At 37.9% G+C, this 20627-nt stretch overlaps 1 protein-coding gene across 1 annotated transcript; it reads right to left on the bottom strand.

Moving 5' to 3' along the window:
• Nucleotides 1-17038: 17038 nt before the first annotated feature.
• Nucleotides 17039-20066, bottom strand: LOC103445175 (adenylosuccinate synthetase 2, chloroplastic-like). The gene is made up of 5 exons (XM_008384161.4): nt 19823-20066; nt 18855-19169; nt 18093-18785; nt 17546-17857; nt 17039-17419 (listed from the first exon to the last, which is right to left on the bottom strand). The coding sequence occupies exons 2-5, from the start codon at nt 19158-19160 to the stop codon at nt 17249-17251; spliced, it is 1482 nt and encodes a 493-aa protein (XP_008382383.1). The 5' UTR covers nt 19161-19169; nt 19823-20066; the 3' UTR covers nt 17039-17248.
• Nucleotides 20067-20627: the final 561 nt, after the last annotated feature.

The following is a 20627-nucleotide window of genomic DNA, read 5'->3' as shown; positions in this document are numbered from 1 at the left end:
TCGAAAGATAGGTTTGGTAAAAGATCCAGACCTGATCGCCCACACACCAAGCTGACAGTGAGCTTAATCAAAAGTTTCCATGAAAACAATGGAAAGGGAATCTTTCGTGCATTAACACCAATTCAAGGGCCGTTAGAGAAGCGAGATAGGAACAAAATGTGTGCTCATCACAATGACTTTAGTCATAGCACTATCAATTGTCGAAGCCTGAGGAACCAAGTGAAAGCTATGCTGAAGAAGGGGATGTTGTCATAGTATCGCGTAGAATTGAGAGACGAACGTAGCAATGGCGAAGGACTTAAAGCAATAATAGGAAACATTAGAGCAAATGATAGGCTATTGGATATCAACGCTATACATGGTAGACCCTAACCCTCTAAGGGACGCGAGGCACGCTCTCGATAGCAAAAGCGAGAAGCCGAGAAGTCTAAACAAATGCACAACATAACATCATCCCTTGAAGCATCCAAAGCATGGAATAATCTTGGAGTCATCTCCTTTAGCCAAAAAGACCATGAAATGATTTAACTTCCTCACCATGATGCATTGGTCATGACCCTACGCATTGCCAATTCAAGAGTGAAAAGGATAATGATTGACAGGGGGAGCAGCACAGACGTTATTCTAAATAGACCTGGCATTCGTGTCATACCCGATATCTTAACGGGTTGTGTCGTGTAACACCCGTTAAAATAAACGGGTAAAATGACCCGACCCGAAATCGACCCCGATAATATTAACAGGTAATATGACCCGACCCGTTACCGGTTAAGGAAAATATATTTTAAACCAATAAATAATCAAATGAAAAACAAAATACTAAATAAGTATATACATACTATATTGTCACATCCAAAACATAAAAATGCATTTTTCTTTTAAGTATATTTTCACTTATCTAAAGTCTTTAATAGTTTTTTTAATTAATGTAGAAGTGTAAAAAAATATAGAAAAAAATATATAAACGCTCGTAATGACAAGCTTTACAACTTTCATGAAGAGCTTAACTTCGAAATTCACCACTATAATCATATAAATCATAGATCAAAATTTAACCGTTGATTGTTGTTTACATTTACGCTTCATTGTTCTCATCAAATTTTGTTTTTTTTTTTTCTTCAGATTTTCTTTTTTGAAACTTGATCTATTAGAGGATACAGGAAGATGAACGGTTTGGATCGTTGATATTATATTCAGAGTTTTACGGTTAGTGAAAATATTGCTTGATGTTTATAAAGTTTCTACAAACTATATGACATCGACTCATATCGAAACGTGATATCAAAGATCTAAACCGTTCATCTTCTTACATCTGCCAGATGATCATGTTTTCAAAAAAGAAAATTTAAAAAATGAAATTCAGTAAGAAGAATAAAGCATAAATGACAATCAACGGTCAAATATAAATTTAAGGTTTATGAATTATAGTGTTGGATTTCGAAGCTGACCCCTTCATGAAAGTTGTAAAGTTCGTCACTATGAGTGATTGTATCTTTTTTTTTTTTACATTTTTTACACTTCTACAATAATTATTTTTAATTTTATTAATTTTTCCCTCAAATAAAAAACATTATTCATGAAGGTTTGGAGGATTTTAAAAATATAAACGATAATGTAAGTGTAACTATTATCTACTCGTGGAGGAATAATGATGAATCACGAGTGTTTATATATTATTTCACATTTTTCATACTTGTATGTATGTCTTCTTAGTTCTTGCCTATACAAATACTATATTAGTTCATTTTAATTTTGGACAACAACATGTTAAGTAAAATTTATCCTAGTAATGATAATAAAGAACTCTCATAATAAAAATAAATAATGACTAAAACTTTTTTTTTAAACTTATATAGAATAATAATACAAAACTATATATTTAATATAGAATATATTGTTTATATTAATATGGCTATTGCATTTTATAATATATCTTTTAGTAATTAAACTTTAAAATTATCAAAATAATTTTTTTCTTAACGGGTCGAAATGGGTTACCCACGTGTTAGCCGCGTGTATACCCGTTATTAATGGGTTCTTAACGGTTCACCCGATAATGACCCGATAAGTTATTGTCTTGACCCGAAACCCGTTATTTTCGTGTCGTGCCAGAAACTGTCGGGTCTAATTCTAAAGCACTTTTAGGAGGATGAAACTGGACGAGAAAGAGATAAGGCCAAATCCAACTCCCATTTATGCATTTGAAGGCACTAAAGCCCGACCCATTGGAGACGTGACTCTTCCCGTAACCGGAGCCAGTAAGATTCTTTTCGTCACTTTTGTCATTAACAATGCACCGAGTGTGTATAATGCTATTATGGGAAGGGCCTGGATCCATCAAATGGATGGGGAACCATCAACCAGATGTCAAGTGATGAGGTGTTTGTCGACGGACGGTCAAACGACAATCGACATTAAAAGGGATTAGCTGGAGGCCAGAAAGTGCTACGACATAGCAACGAGCATCAAGGCAACAACGAAAGCAAATTAGAGCTCAAGCTCACATGAGAATAAACCATCATAACAATTAGTGGATGACCCACCACATCAGGATCAGGAAAGTGATTATCAAGAACCTCCGACTATAGAACCACTAAGGGCAGAGGTTTTGGATCCAATCGATCCTGAGAAACGAATATGGGTTGGCTCTCTCCTATCTGATGCAAAAGTCGAAGAGTTGTTAAAATTTTTTAGGTGCAACATGGATGTTTTTGCATGGTCTCACAGGGATATGTCGGGGATTGACTTAGAGGTGGCATGTCACCAGCTGAGTGTTAATATAAGTTGTCCTCCACACCAGCAAAAGTATAGGAGATTTACACCAGAACGAAATCAGATTATCAGCGCAAAAGTTGATAAACTTTTCGAAGTTGGATTCATTTGTGATGTCTGATGCCCAACTTGGGTTTCAAATGTTGTTGTGGTGGGCAAGAAATAGAAGGCGCGTGTGTGTGGATTACACCAATCTAAATTGACCAGACAGTGGATGTTACGATCGGGTACGCTTTGTCTTTCTTAGATTCTTATTCCAGTTATAATTAAATTCCTATGGCGGTTGAAAATCAAGAAAAAAACTACTTTTATCACTGAGCGCGGATTGTATTGTTACACTATAATGCTTTTCAGACTCAAGAACATTGGCTGGACTTATCAGAGGTTAGTGAACAAGATGTTTACAAATCAAATTGGAAATACAATGGAGATTTACATTGACGATATGGTCGTCAAAAGCATCGAAAGGTATCAACACATTGATCATCTACACAACACTTTCGACGTATTGAGAAGATATCGCATACGGCTTAACCCGACAAAATATGCATTTGGTGTATCATCTGGGCAATTCTTAGGGCACATAGTGAACAAACGAGGAATTGAACCAAATCCAGTGAAAGTTGAAGCCTTATGCAACATGCCGGATCCATTAACACCTAGAGACATCCAACTGTTAACTGGGTGAATTGCTTCCCTTGGCCGTTTCATTTCATGATCATTCGACCGATGCAAACCTTTTTTTCTAGCCATATGGAACCGAAAATGAGATTTGTGGGGGCATGAGCAAAAGGAAGCTTTCAAACAAGTATCTCACAAGCCCATTATTGTTGACTATTCCCAAACAAGGGGAGCCATTGTGCATGTACTTGGCTGTAAGCAAAGAGGTAGTAAGTGCTGCGTTATTCAGATAGGAAGGCGTGGTTCAGCGACCCATATTTCACGTGAGCAAAAGTTTAATTAATGCAGAAAAAGGTATTCATCCACTGAGAAGTTGGTATTGGCCTTAGTAACCGCAAAGAAGAAGCTTCGTCAGTACTTCGAGGCACACACCATTGTGGTGTTAACTAATCAATCGATCAGGGCTATTTTATCTAAACCAAACTTATCAAGAAGAATTACAAAATAGGACATCGAACTTAGTTCTTTCAACATAAAGTATCAGCCTTGGAGTGCAGCCAAAGGTCAAGTAATTAATGACTTCCTTATAGAGTGTTATCCTCGTGAAAGTTTGCAAGGTGAATGCGAGGAAATTATGGAAGTCGACCCTAGAAAAACCAAGTGGGAGATGTATGTGGATGGGTCATCCAATCAAGCAGGAGTAGGGGCAATGATCATTTTAATTTCCCCCGAAGGGGTAGACCTAAAGTGTTCGGTTCGGTTGGATTTTCCTGCATCAAACAATGTGGCGAAATACGAAGCCCTAATATTAGGCCTATAACTTGCAAAACAATTGAAGATAAGTCGTGTTACTATGAGTGATTCATAACTCATCATCAGCCAAACAACTGAAGAGTACACAATTAAAAATGTAAGGATTGAGGCATACCAGCATCTAGTTAAAGGGCTGGCGAATAGATTCAATATTTTAAACTGAAACATATACCTAGAAAGATGAACGAAATAGCAGACCAGCTAGTGTGCACTACATTAGCTGCGCAAGAGAACCTATGGGTAACCAAAGTAGAATGTTTGCACTATCCGAGTATCAAGATAGTGGAACCAGATGTGATGTAGATAGACGGGCAAAGGGTGAGACTTGATGACCCGTTGCTAGAGCGAGCTCAAGCTGAAGATGAGGATTGTTGGGTGATGTCTATTTTAAACTACCTGATGAAAGGAATCCAGCCATAAAATCAGGTAGAAGCAAGAAATCTCCGAATGAAAGTAATAAGATACGCAATTGTCAATGACACACTTTATAGAAGGTCATTCGCAAGACCTTACCTCAGGTGCTTAAATCCAAGGCAATCTAAATAGGTCCTAAGTGAATTACATGAAGGAATGTGTGGGAATCACGTCGGAAAAAGAAGCTTAGCACATAGAGCATAACTCAAGGCTACTTCTGGCCGTACATGGCTCGAGACACAAAGTAGTATGTAAGGAGGTGTGATAAATGCCAGAAGTATACCCCGGTTGTTAGACAACCCGCTGAAGAACTCAATCCAATTGTATGACCCTAGCCATTCACAAAGTGGGGCATGGACATTGTAGGCCCGCTGCCGAGGATGTCCGGGAATAACAGGTTCGTCCTTCTCGCCACATACTACTTCACTAAGTAGGTAGAAGCAGAAGCGTCCATTTCTGTTACATAAGATGACATTGTAAGATTTGTATGGCGGAACATTATATGCCAGTTTGGCATACCAAGGGCGATTGTGACAGATAATGGGACACAGTTCGATAATCGAATATTTAGAAGTTATTGCACAAAGAAAGAGATCGCATTACAATTCTCTTCCATAAGTTATCCCTAGGGCAATGGCGAAGTGGAGAAGACAAATCGAACGATTTTCAATTACTTTAAGAAAAAGTTAGAACAACTCAAAGGAAAATGGCACTAGGAACTCCCCAATGTACTGTAGGCTTATTGCACCACAAAACAAAAGCCAACAGGTGAAAGCCCATTCTCTCTCGCTTATGGCACTGAAGTGGTTATCCCTATAGAAGTCAGTCTACTTATGGTTAAAACATTAGTTATGGAAAATTGTCAAGAATGATCAACAGCTAGCCCATAACCTCGACTTAGTTGAGGAACAATGAGAGATTGTCGCACCACGGCTTGCGAACTACCATAACCAAGTTGTCACTTACTTCAAAAATGGGTTAAGTCGAAAAGGTTCAAGATAGGTGAATGGGTATTGAGAAAGGTTATGGAAAGCACCAAACTTTTGAATGCAGGAAAGCTTGGACGCATATGGCAATGACCATATGAGGTGACCAAAGCCTTTGGAAAATGAGCTTATAAACTCAGGCATGTTGAAACAGGTCGGTATGTGCCATGCCCTTGGAACATAAATCATTTCAGAAAGTACCACATTTAGCTTTTCATGTTTATGTTTTCCGCATTTAAATTTCTATTTCCAACAATGTTGAAGGGTGAATCCTTTTTTGTCTTCATTGCATGTCAAAGGGCATATCCCTAGATGTCTATTGACATCTCATTATTGTATGATAAATAAAGTTTGCACTTCGTTCAAATCTTCAACTAAAGTCTAAGGCTGAGAGCATAAACCAAAGATCGAGAGCCAAACACCTTAGGCCAAAAATCTGAGGCTAAGGATTGATGATCGACTCAAGATCGAAAACCCAAGATCAAATGGGCAAAGACCCAATAAGGATAAAAAAACCAAAGATTGAGTGGGAAAAGAAAATCCAAGATCAAAAGGGTGAAGACCCAATCAAGGTCAAAAATTCAAGGTCGAATCAGTGAAGACCTAACCAAGATCGAATGGGTAAAGACCTGATTAAGAGAAGAATTCAAGGTCAAATGGTTTAAGAACGATAACAAAAGGGCGAATTAATAAATTTTTGCAAAGAACAATTCTCCTCCTCGAATATGTCGTGTGTTTGCAGAGGAAAAAAAGGGCATTATGTGTGCAAAAATAAAAGTTCAAGCAGTGGGACATTATTTTTCCCAACTGTACAGGGGAATATCTTTTATTAACAACAGGAAAAACTCTTGGACGTTGGATACATAATCCAATAAAAGATGAGAACGAAAGAAGAAATGAACTTACTAGTCATTTGGTCATCCTAGTCGAAGGTGAAAACAAGGGCAACATCACTACTAGATATTCTAATAGCAGTTAGACATAAGGGCCCAACTTATTACTGGAAAGATTAAATCTACTATAACGGGTTAGGTTTATGGAAGGCAATGTCGCCTTAGCCTTGGAGCGAAAATAACGTAGGCCTTGTTTGAAACCATTATGTATTCCATTTGAGTGAGCAGCAAACATGGTACGATCGGCAACCATCAATTCCCCTTTAAGACGATCCACCTAGTGTTCGCCATGCTGCAAGTATCCCCTCAAAATTTCACGTTCTTCCAATAACAGGGAGTAGTCAAAACACCGGGGGCAACGCGGATGGATATGGGGAGGTGCGCGAGAAGGACCTGCTTCATCTCTTGCATAAGGGTCTGGAGAATGAGCGATAGAGTTATGAGCCTAAGTTGCATAACTCCTCCCCAGAGATACCCTTCTATCAGCAACAGAGTCAGTAGCCCGAGTTGCTTAAGTCATCCTCAGAGAAATCTTTCCATCAAAAACGGAGTCAATAGCCCGTTTTGCATCACCCGACCTTGTTCGATACCGGTACTTGGATTCACGAAAGGTGTTAGGAACTTCAAAAAAGTGAAAAGCCCTTCCTGGCAAATGAGAAGAAGAACTAGAACATAACTCGATAACATTCGTAGAGCCCTTGGAACCCCTTCGTGCATGAGGGCTCCCATTTTTTGGAACATCAGCATAGAGCCAGAAATGGAGTTTCACTCTTCGATTATTAGCCATGAAACTCAGGTACTACCTACTTACCCTCAACACCTCTTTATATAGAGACATTTCAAGATTACTAGAAACAAGAATTCAAAATCTAAGATGATCGCATCTTACAGGGATAAGTTAATCCCTCGTATAAAAACTCAAATTTAAGGATAAAAGAGATTGCTCTCATTTATTTAAATCTAAATACCGAAAGGAATGGCGAGAAATTGCCTAGGCAACGGAAGGGCCAAGGCACAACTTGTGAGCGAAAATTATACTAAGATATAACAGATAAAATAAGTAAAAGTATGGACAACATAAGTACAAACACAAATGGGCTTTTAGCCCATTAGAATAGATCGTGCAATCACATTAGCTACTGAGCGCCAAAATAAGGGCCAGACCGAAAGCCTCCACAGCCTGAACCCGAAATGGGTCCATTATTAGTGACAAATCCGCTGCCTGGGATAAGACCAGAAGAAACAGGTTCATCTAAGGGCTCGTACCACTCATATCCACCAGGCTAAATCCCCATATGGTTATCGTACACGTTTGATCGACTACAAATCGATGTTTAGGACGCTACTGGCTTTGTACCCAACCAAATCTGAAACTAGAAGCCATCTCTTTACGTATCTGTTCCGTGTTCATCTCGCGCTTAATGGCTATCACTAGTTTTACCTCGACCAACTCTTCCTTCACACGATGCACTTCAGACGTCGCAGTAACTCGATCTCCCTTTAAATATATTATCTCTTCCTATATTTGTGAAGTTTAACTTGACGCTCCCTGACTTGCAACTAATTAAAGCTAAGGGATTCCAACCTGGCAGCTAGTCTGTCTGATTTTTCCTTCTAGAGTGCAACCATCTGAAAACAATGGTAAGGTTAAAGCTTACAGGAATGATAAGATATACCAAGAATGAGAGAATACCTTCAGAAGACAATAAGACTTATAGGAGTCGAGATCGTCATCGAGCATTGCCTTAAAATGACTAGCGTCATTAGGATGAGTCAAGTTTCTCGCTACAACATTAGCAGCATTTGCATTGTCCTAAGATTATCGCCAAGAGTGACGAAACTCCTGTCTCATTTTGTGAACTTAGGCCTCCAAACTTGAGATGAATTATTGGACATGTTGCCACTAATCGAGTTGAAGGTAGGAGTGACCAACTGCCATTGCATGGGTATTAGGATCGTGCTGAAGATAATCGGCGAACCACGCCTAGACTTTTTGGGCCTATCCATCAAAGGACGTTTTTTTCGACCTGCCCGCACTTCTGGGCACTGGAAGGTTACAAGGAAATGATGTAGCATAGCTAGGCGGGGGAACGTCAGGAAGCGGTGAAGCCATAGCACGAGAATAATCTAGGTCAGAGTCCGTTTCCATTTGCCCTGTCTCCTCGTCTTCTTCTTTTTCGTCTCCTTCTTCTGAACCCTCTATTCGAGAGTCTGTCACAAGAACGGAAGTGTCTATGTTAAACTGATGCTCAATATCAATAGTGAAGAAAGATTTCAGTAGAGGGTTTAAGGATAAGAACTGGTCAAACAAACAGTATGGGAAGTAAATGATAAAGTCATAGAGATAAGTGATTTGAGTAAGAATGTCAACAACTTCTCTATAGCTTTATACCTTCCTCGCACAAACCTTTTTAGCCAACAATTTTGGCCTTACGAGATTATCTGTTTTGGGTCATCCAATAAAGCTGGGAAAGAAGCTCATGGTAAGTTATGTTTACATATTTATGGAAAAGCTGATAGCAAAAGTAAATTTATATACCAGGTTTAGGACCAAAAGTAAAAGGGATAAACAGTTGAGATAGCTTGGTAACCTTCCAATTCCCTAAAATCAGAAGAGGACGGTTCTTCCAATCTCTGGCTCTCAAGGGATCCAATGACAAGAATTTCTTGCGATACCTAAGTTTAAAATTAAAGAATTTCACCCTTAATGGTGATCAAGTCGAAAAGATAGAGAAAATCTCTAAAATCTAAGGATACGCCTAACTTTAGACCCAAGGCCAGGAAGGTCGACATAATCAAGTAAGAGTTTAGGTTCAGCTACATAGGGTGAGTATTTGTGAAGAATAGGATAAGATGGATCATGGGGTGGAGCGTTAAACTAATGGCCCCTAAGTGGTCTGGAGACAAAACGGTGGCGGTTGGGATACCGGAACCTCAATACATGTCAGCTCTAGCAGGAAATGGGCTGAGGTGTCATCTGGAACATGATATTGGTCACGAGCCTTGACGATCTCAAAGTGTGGTGGAGACCCACCATATTTAGACCAATGCGTATGTCTCAACATGGAGAAATAAAATGTGAGATTTGTCAGCTACAATTAATTCAAGAAGATAAGAAGAGGAATTTGGACCCCTAAACGTAAGTGGAATTTTTGAAATATTTGACAGTCCCACAGGGAGGAGTTCGAAATAGAAAAATTACATGTAAGCCAAGAGGCCACACTTAAAAGAGAAATCACAGGCTTGTTAGAGAACTAAGCGAAGGAACTAAAGAAAAGCTGGGTAATCATGGGGAAAGGAGAAGTGTAATTTATAAGAAGAGAAATGAGTGCATATGAAGTTTGGACATAAATTTTCAACCCTACGGAGGATGGATAAAACTCCAATTAAGAGGACAAAGGCTGTAGATAACCCAATGGATAGGATAAGAAGTGTAAGGAAGGTGTCCTTTTCTCATATATATTTTAGTGTGTAGTTACAATCTAGGTGGCGGGAGACGACGATTTGACAACGAGAGTGAAAGAAGAAAGCTTGTTCCGGAGCACATGTTCCAAAGTTGGAGAAGCGCACGTGATGACAAAACTTAACTAGGCAGGAAATTATGAAACATGTTGAACCCAAGGTAATGACACATAAATATGTATATATGCGTGTGCATAGAGAGAGAGAGAGAGATATATATATATATATATATATATATATATATATATATATAATGTATGAAAAAGTGTGCAGAGATATGCAGGTTGGTGCGTAGAGATATGCACATATGTATGTGTGTGTGTGTGTGTGTGTGTGTGTGTGTGTGTGTGTAAGTGTCGGTGTGCCAATTAGTGGTAAGAGAACTACAGTTGATTTTATTTGGTTTGTAGACTCTAGCTCTTTCTAAGTATTCGGTAATGATACCAAATTCTCATCTAAGTATTCAGTCAATATTACAAAGATGTAGAAATTAACATTTCATTTACAGTTCTCTTACTTATGTTGTCTAGGTATGAAATGGTATGAACTGTTAATTGAATATAGGGATGCCAATCCTATGGACTTATTATTTCTTCCATCGAATTTTGAAACGGTTGGTAATGGCTAAGTCTTCTTGCTATCATTATTCCCCTGCAGAAATTCGCTGGTTAGGAAATCAGGGATGCAATTTTGACTACCTTTGTTGTATTCAATTTCAAAATCAAAAATACTTAATATAGCTTGCCATCGTGCAAAAATCTGTTTTGATGCAATGTTTTGAACATCTTTTTGTAAAACATGTTTTGCAGATTTGCAACCGACTCTGACTAAAAACTTTTGACTTAATAAATCATCTTCAAATTTGCTAGTGCATAATACTATAGATAATATTTATTTCTTAATAGTACTATAATTACTTTGTGCTGGATTCCATACTCCTGAATAGAAACAAACAATTTGTTCAGGAGATCCGGAAGAAATTGGCATTTAAGAATACCTTCGTAACCAATTTCAGAGGCATCAGTTTCAACAATCTTGAATGAATTAGGAGTTGGAATGCCAAGACAGGGCAATGTCTTAACATGTGACTTGATCTGTTTGACTATGGAAGTATGAGTATTTGACCATGGTGAGGGATTTTCTTTTAGACGATCAAACAAAGGTTTGCATTGTTGCCTAAAATGTGGATAAAATTCTGCAACGTAATTTAAAGATTCTAGAAATCTCTGTAATTGTGTTTTTGTCAGTGATTTCATCTGGGAACTTATCTGCAAACTAAATTACTCTATCTATTGGTTGAATGGTTGACTGGTGGATATTGTATCCTAAAAACCTAATTTTGGTATGGAATAACTTAATTTTGGTTGCTAAGACAACTAATCCATTTGACTTAATTATCCTAGCAAACATATTTAAGTGTTTCCAATGCTTATCTATCAATTTGGAATAAATGAGAACATCATCAATATAAACAATTGAGAAATGATTGTATTAATTAAATATTTCGTTCATGATATTCTAAAGAAATTCTCTTACTTATGGAATTGAATGAACTCTTAACTTTCTAGTAAAAACATTTCATTATGAAGATAAATACTTAGATGACTACAAATATAGGGATGATATGGTATGAACTAAATGGGGCGGAATATCTAATGATAATTAGTAATTGAGTTATCATCTTACAAAGATGATACCAAATGCTTAGATGGCTCAGAATCATTGGTGCGAATATTGTCTGATCTTATCTGTTTATTGCAGCATATTCCCATATAAATGGATGTTGGCAGATTCCAATCTCCAAAGTCGACACTGTCATGTGTTTGAAATTCTTATTTTTGTTCTTCATTTACTATGTCTGGAATTCTACTTAAACTGGATCTGGAGCTAGTGATTCCTACTTGTCAATTAATCTTATTTGTTTTGATACCAATGGGTCCTGGGAATCCTGGTTATCCTCCACACCAAGTAATTGATTTTAGTTTTATGTTAATCAAGTCATTGATTAATTCTTGTTGGGTGACTATTGAGCTAGTTTCTACTACTTTTAATTTTCTATTGACTAAGGAATTAATTAAATCTTGATCTCGACCCACCATATCGGCTAATGTGGATCCAGAAAAAGAATTCCTACTTGGTTGTAAAGATTTGTGTGACTGGGTTAACTCGTGTAAGTGGACACTAGATTTTCTGGCTAGAGGGTTAAAGTTGATTTTAACTGTTCCGTCAAAATAATGTTCTATGTTGTCTAGGTTGACTAAGCTATTTTGTATGCTTACTGGTTTTCTTTCATTAATTAAACACCAATATGAAGGTAGACTAATATCTAACCATTTGATAGTTCTAGGTATTTTGATGTTTGCATTTCTTGATTGGTTTGTATCAAGAGTGTGTGGTCTCTAGAACTTTTAACTAAGGCTTGGAAATTCATGTTTGTTCCTGTGACTTTGTAGTTTCACTAAAAATTAAAGCTAATGGTTGGACTCCTTTAAGTACTTGGTACCCTGAAGTTTTTATGTTTATTGTGAGTGTTTTCAACATGTGGGGATCTGAAAGACTTATTGTGAGATTTGGAAAACAATCAAAATGAATTGGCCCGTTGTAAAGACTTGAGTCAATCATTCCAAGAACACTATCATTTTGGAGACATAACAAAATAGAGGTATTGAGGTCTTTTCTTATTAAGGGCTTGACTGCTATTTGGACTAGACCTATGTGAATGTAATTGTAACCATCTTTTCTATGAGTTTTAATTTGTTCTGGTGTGAATAATTGATAAGTTTCATGTTCTTTACTAAGAGCATAAGCTTTTTCAACTGTTTTAACGTGATATTCACTTCTAAAAAAGGCTACTGATCATTTCTTTTTGTAAATGTTTTTACTAGAAACCTTGGGGATATTCCAATCTCCAAAGTCGACATTGTCATCTATTTGAAATTCTAATTTTTGTTCTTCATTTACTATGTCTAGAATTCTACTTAAACTAGATCTGGAGCTAGTGCTGGCCATTGAATTAGATCTAAATAACCTACTCATAATGCTCAAAATGCAGGGTTTTTAATATATAGAAATCTTACTGGCTTTACCTTCCTCGTTTATTTGCTAAACTCTCTCTCCGCTCATGCAATCCGATATTGCCAATCATATGGACTTATTGTTTGGAACACGCCTTACTGTTTGGGTTGAGAGCAAACAATCCTACTTAGAAAGTTAACAAATAAGATCAACTATAAATGAGAACTTGAATGATGAACATAATCTCTTATACCAAATGGGGCAGAATATCTAATGATAATAACGATGATTAGAATTGAAGCAAAGGCAATGATGATTAGAATTGAACCAAGGGCAATTATGAAGTAGAATTATGAAGTCAAAACAGGTGAAGTCTACAGAATCAGATCAGTCAAGTGGTGGGATAAATTTAACCATCAAAAGACCATCAATCAGGTCCTCACCAAATTTCCCATTACTCCACCTCCAGTCATTCCGACACAACCAGCACAGCTATCACTGCCAGTCATCCTGGAACAGTCATTATCGGACATTAGTCCATCCTCATCCCTTAAAGGAACAGTCAAGTCTTCCCAATCATCAGGCTCAAAGAAGAATAAAGCCACTCAACTCAAAGATTTAGCACAACAATTACTTGCAAAAGCAACGATGCTCCACACTAAAAAATAAGAAGTTTCAGACTCCGAATCTTCAGATGTGTCCTCACAGCAACCAACCAAGTCAACGAGTCAAAAAACACAGTCAACTAAGTGGGTCAACTACTAGGATTCCTAGGACCCATTTGCATAAAGTCATGTGAAAACTTCAGTCATCATGTCAAGTCACCATGTGAACACTAAGACAATTACCATGTGAAAATTCAGTTATCTTTCCAAAGTCACCATGTGAAGCATTCAGACAATATTTGCACCAATAATTCCAACAAAGCATGGAATTATTCAGTCAGCCAACACATTCCCACCAATGATTCTGATAAAGTTCGGAGTCATTCAATCATCCATATTCTACAGTGAAAGCAACAATTATTCCAATAAATTTCACTGTTCATCAATAGTGAAAGCAAGTCATTATTCATCAATAGTAAAAGCAAGTCATCCAAAACCTTTTTCCAAGTCGATAAGAAGTGGACTCCAGAAGAAGAAAAAAAAAAGTTTGGAATTTCCACAATTTCTTAGTAAAAACTTTCTATGAGTTCATACTGTACCCAAAGAAATCAAAATTGCGAACACTTTTAATTTTCAAATGTCAAGGATGCATGTGTGCACCAATATCCTTTTCATCAGTCATTTCTTATTTGCTGACTCAATCATCAGTAAATTAATTGTAAGTCTCAGTGTAAGTTTTGTAATAAAACTTATTTTCAATTTATATCTGCATCATTACTTTGGATTCATTATTTTCATTATGAATAATATTTTCATAACAACTAATTTTGAATGGTATAATTTCTTACACACAGTCAATTCATCAAGTACCGCTAGTTCAAAGTAAACACAGATCAATCATTTGTACTCATTTATAACAGCTGGTTTCATGGCATCTTTAATCCTGGTTATCCTCCACATCAAGTTTCCAATTATTCAATTAACAGTTCATTCAATTCTAATCATCATTACCTTTGGTTCAATTGCCATCATCGTTATTATCATTAGATATTTCGCCTCATTTGTTTTAAAATTGTTTTGAAAATATTTCAGTGTTTGGAATCCTGGTTCAGAAATATTTCATTGTTTATGTGCATCCTATATATATGTATATATATATATATATGTATGTATGCATATGGGATAGAGATTTATATAATAAAGGGTAAATTACCAAAATGGTCCTTGAGATTTGCATAACTCATCACTTTGGTCCCTGAGATTCCAAATCGATAAAAATGGTCCCTGAGATTGTCCACCATCCATCATTTTGGTCATTTCGTTAAAAACTCTGTTAAGTGTCCCGGAGCTCTTGGCTGGAAGTTTGGGCAATTTTTAAAGTTTCGTAACTCAATCGTTTCTTAACCAAATTCGACCCATAATATATCAAAATGAAGATAGGAAAGTTTAGAATAAGATTATACCTATTTCGAAGTCCAATAGTTGCCGAAGATTTCCGAAAAATAGTCTCAAAGTTGACTGGTCCGAGTGAAAACTTGAAAACTCGCTGGAAACTGGGTAAACTTTAAACGTTCATAACTTCTTCAATACTCAACGAAATCAAGTGATTCATAAACGAAAATCATAATTCTCGATGAGACGAAGATAATGGTACCTTTTTCGATGGATAACTCACCATGGTTTAGCCGGAAAACGGCTCAAAAGTGGCTATCTTGGTCTCAAGTTAGCCACTTTCGAGCCATTTTTTCCGCCAAACCACGACAATTTAACTGTCAAAAAAGGTACCATTTCCTTCTTCTCATCGAGAACTATGATTTTTGTTTTTGAATCACTTTATTTCGTTGCGTATTGAATAAGTTATGAACGTTTAAAGTTCACCTGGTTTCCGGCGAGTTTTCAAGTTTTCACTCGGACCAGTCAACTTTGAGGGTATTTTCCGGCAATTTTCCGCAACCATTGGGCTTCTAAATAGGTATAAGCTTATTCTACAAGAGACTCCGGGTTTTGCCTAAGGCGAGTAGCAGACTCTGGTTTCAGTGCACGTGTGGAAGGCAACTCTGTTTAGCCAGCAAGCATAGGAAATGAATCCCCCGGGGGAACTTACTATTAATGCTAATCCATTAGTTCTAGCTCGAAGTTTGCCCTTAGTTGTCTCGAAGTTAGCTGCTTGGCATGAGTAGCTTGGCTTGCTCATGCGGAAATAAAGTAACCAGGGAATTCATATACTAATCTTCTAATCTAGCTAGAGAAGTTTTTTAAGTAGATCGGGAGTTCAGGCAGATGTTAAATTAGGGTGAGCTTAACTATTCTAATCTACAAGCCACTTAGCTAAACGAAATCTTGAGTATCGACTGTCGTGTGAGTCTCGACCAATGTGTAGCTGCGGTTATAAGTAACGGCATTCTCAGTTAAAATAACAGGATTCAAGCTTGCTTGTGTGTACGTGCTTGTTATAAGTAGATGTAGATGTGAAGGTGCCTAAGGAACCGCCCTAAAATACGTTGTTAGAGGCGTTGGCTATTCGTAGATCTGTTATACAGGCGATTTAGCTACTTTCTTTCAACCCTGAGTAGGTGGTATTAGGTGAGGGGATACACGCAGTTCATTTTGATATATTATGGGTCGAATTTGGTTAAGAAACGATTGAGTTACGAATCTTTGAAAATTGCCCAAACTTCCAATCAAGAGCTCCATGACACTTAACGGAGTTTTTAACAGAAAGACCAAAATGATGGATGGTAGACAATCTCAGAGACCACTTTTATCGATTTGGAATCTCAGGGACCAAAATGATGAATTACGCGAGGAGTGTTGTTCGTAAGTTATGCAAAGGTTGTGCCAAAGTGTAAGTTGGCTTTCATATGCGAAGAATGTCATTGTGCGAAGAGTACTTTCACGAATTACGTGAAGAAAGCTAGTAGAGCATTCATAAGTTAGGCGAACGAAATGGAGGCTTTGGTAAATTTACCTTCAGTAAATTTGGCCTTGGAAAAATTGACTTCCACAAATTTGGCCTTAACAAGTGCTTAAAGTTTTAGCTTGCCTTAGAGAATATAATTTCATGGCCTCATGCGATTGAAAAACTCACTCTTCCCCTATTTTGCCTTAGAGAATATAACTGACTTGAGCGTCGGAGTATCTTTTGCAGGTACCCCTAGACGAGGCTTTGGAGAAAGACAATTCGTGGACGCCCCTTAATTCAACGAACATGAGGATTGCGGTCAACGAATCTATGGAGGTATTTCCTCGAGTAGGAAATTTCGCTTCAAAAAATACAAGGATGAATGCTTTTAACCAATTGCGCGAAAAGCCCTTTGCCCCGGTGTCAAGCATAGCAATAACAAGCCTGCTGCTCCCGCCCTCCCAAAGGGTCACTGTTGAGAATCTGAGTAGATAACAAGAGCTAACAGACTCCGAAACATGGACAAGCAATGCAACTGAAACAAAAATCCCCCAATGGTTAAACACGACATAGATTTCGCGTGGCCTCGGGTGGATACGGTGTTACATCAAGCTTATACCCTTGAAAAACTAGTTCTAATCTGGAAAGTAAAATTGAAAATCTCCCAACATAGAAGGGAATAAATTCCTCCGAGAATTGAAGCTTCATATTACTTGTTGTGATGGTCTGAAAATCATCTGGAATCTCAAGGAAATATTGTGAAGATTATTTGTAAATGAGTGCATCACGCCCAGGCCCGACGCCAATGTAATGGACGGGTACACCAACCAGTTCTTCTATCCTTTCCACGTACTGACGTGCGGCCTTTGGAAGGTCGGAGTAGTTTCTGACAGAAGAAATATCTGTCTTCCATCCGGGCAATACTTCGTATTCCACCTGAACATAGAAAAGCAGTAACTAACAACAAGATTAAACATGAACATTAGAAATCAAAATATAAGCAGGCGACGAAAATTCAGTAAAAACGTAACATCTAAATAGAGGGGAGAGGGGACGACATGCCTTTAGTTGCTCAAGATCACGAAGGTCTGCAGGGAACGTTTTGATAGGGGTACCATCAATCTGTTTGTAGGCAACACCCAACTGAATTTCGGGAAGATCAGACAAAACATCAAGTTTGGTGAGATTGAGAGAAGAAAAGCCATTAATCTGACAGCAATACTTCAGTGCTGCTATATCAAGCCAACCACAACGACGAGGGCGGCCAGTAGTTGTGCCAAACTCCTGACCAGCAAACCTAAGGAGGTCACCCCCATGACCCAAGATTTCTGTGGGAAAAGGACCGGAACCAACTCTTGTAGTGTACGCTTTCACCTGCAGAGACAAAATTCAAGTTAGCAACATACACCACCACCTCAATTGGCCTTTGTACAATTCCATTAGTGAAGCAAAATATATAGGCAAGAAGAAAATAACTAGAAACAATAATGTAAAAAACCTATATACTGTAACCCGAAAAAATAAAACTATATTCAGGCCAAGGGTGACAATGACTACACCAGTCAAATGAAAATGAAATTCTGCAACTACAAGAGTAACATCTACTTACCACTCCAACCAGATCACCTAAAACTCTGGGAGCAATTCCGAGACCAGTGCAAATCCCACCGGCTGACGGGCTAGAGGATGTTACAAAGGGGTAAGTTCCAAAGTCAATATCCAACATTGTTGCTTGACCCCCTTCGACCAAAATATTTTTCTTCTCAGAGATGGCTTCATTCACAACAAGCACAGTATCAGCAATGAAGGGTTCCAATCTCTCAGCAAATCTCTTGTACTTTTCAACCTCTTCTTTGAGCACATGGGGGCCATACTCAAAACCTCGGAATCTTGATGCAACGTCTGATAATAGAAGATCTAGCTTCTGAGGAAAAGTATCCATGTGCCTCAAGTCACTCACTCGAATTCCATTTCGGATAACCTTGTTAGAGTAACAAGGTCCAATACCTCTCTTGGTAGTGCCAATGAAAGATTTAGCAAGCTCAGATTCTCGAAGTCCATCCACTACTTGGTGAAAATCAAATAACAGGTGAGCACGATCAGAGACCAATATTCTTCCCTTGCAGGAGACTCCATTAGATTGAAGGCCATCAATCTCTTTAAAGAGCCCTGGAAGATGCACCACAACTCCGTTCCCAATAACACAAAGAGTTTCTTCATTAAGAATACCCGAGGGAACAAGGTGAAGTGCAAACTTCTTTCCCTCTGCATTGTAAATGGTGTGTCCAGCATTAGCTCCACCCTGAGAAGATAATAAAACTCATGAGAAAACAGCAAAATGTGGCTACACAAGTGCAAGATTTTCTGTTACCTGACAACGAGCAACAATGTCAAAGTGCTGGGCCAAGATGTCGACAAGTTTTCCTTTACCTTCATCACCCCATTGGCAGCCCAACACCCCGGAGACCTGGGTCAGTGACTCAATTCGATTAATCCCCTGGTTGGGGGACCCGTCAACACTTAGAGGCGATGGGGTGGCAATTGAGGGCTTCACCGAGCATACGACGGCATTTCTCAAGCGCTGGAGGAGAATCGGCCTGTGGTGGTGGGGGCCAAAGGAGCGGGGGCTGGCGAGTGGACTGGAGTCCAGGGCTCTCAAAGAAGAGAGGTTGTTCATGGTGAACCCCTGAAGTGAAAAAGAAAATGTTTAATTAAAGAGACTCATCTCAGCTGTAATTTATAACCTGCCCCTTTCAGTTTAAACTTTAAAGGATGATTTTCTTTAATCCTAGTTCTTGTCAATCAGTGACGAGTAATAATACATACAGACAGACAGTAAAGTCGAAACCCTTTCCAAGCAGATGCTAAAAATACAAAAAGATGTTAAGCTTAAAGACCTCGATATCCAGCTTCGAATAGTTAGCAAGTATCTGCAAAACCTTCCCTTATATGCTACAAATTCTGACCTTAGCTTAGGAGCAATGGAATTTGATTATAATTATTCAGACTACAACAATACCCGTTAACACATCCGAAATTCTTTAAGCCGCGCGATATTGCTCAATATATCATGGAGTATTAATCAATCAGATAACCACAATCAAGACAACAAAAATAAAAACAAAAGCAAAAATTCCATGCTGAAATTAGAAGAGAAATTTCATTTCTGCTGTAACGAAATTGACATTAGAATCAAGCAACCAAGTTAACAAATACGAATTTATAATGAATCTGTGAAATCAAATAGTTAATCCCTATACAGCACCACTGCAAATAGCATAAGAAAATCGAAATTAACCCTAAGGAAATTGGGAGAGAAGAATCTGAAAAGGGGAATACCTTTTGGCCCTTTGAATTACTGAAGGAAAACCCAACAGAGGAAAAGCCACCAACTCCAAGACTGTTCTGGGATGTTGAAGAGAGAGAGAGAGAGAGAGAGAGAGAGAGAGAAAATCAGAAGAAATAAAGCAAGAGAAGCAAAAGGAGAAAGAAGCAGCAGCAAAAGAGAAGCAGAGGAAGAAGAGGGGGAAATGGAGAGGCGGGCTTGGCACTGAAGAATAACCTTTCATATCCCTAGGACTCCAGGTCAGCGTCAACCGCAACCACTCAAAATATAGCACGTGGAAATTGTATTTTCAAATTAAATTAAAACTCAAAGGTTTGTCTCAAAATCACAATGGTTTGTCTTGTATAGCCTCCAATCGAAATAGCTAAATATAGTTTCATTCAGAATTATAGTTCTACAAAAAATTATTTTTAAATGATCAGTTTCAGGTCATATTCATATACAATCTCTAACTGAATGGGCTAAACATAATCCCCTCAATAATTTATTAGTTTTAACTTTATATTTTAAATTTATTGGTTAATAATTAAACTACCGTTGGATATTTTCAAATTTAGTCATTGAGTTTAAATCAATTATTATAACTGAGAAGATGTGCCCCAAAAAAAGGGCTAAGAGGAGAGCTACATTTGGCCAAATAATAGTATGGTAGGCTCCATAGAATTATAACCCAGTCATCAATTGGAGAGAATTTTTTTTGACAAATCAGGTCATTTTTGGCTCTTTGACATTTAGCTCTTTCCATTGGAGATGGCCTTAATAAGGGCTGGTTTGAGATTGTGGTTTTTTTTTTTTAGT

The sequence above is a fragment of the Malus domestica genome, chromosome 10 (genome assembly GCF_042453785.1).
Source record: "Malus domestica chromosome 10, GDT2T_hap1".
Classification (NCBI taxonomy): domain Eukaryota; kingdom Viridiplantae; phylum Streptophyta; class Magnoliopsida; order Rosales; family Rosaceae; genus Malus; species Malus domestica.
This window is presented reverse-complemented; position numbering and strand designations above follow the sequence as displayed.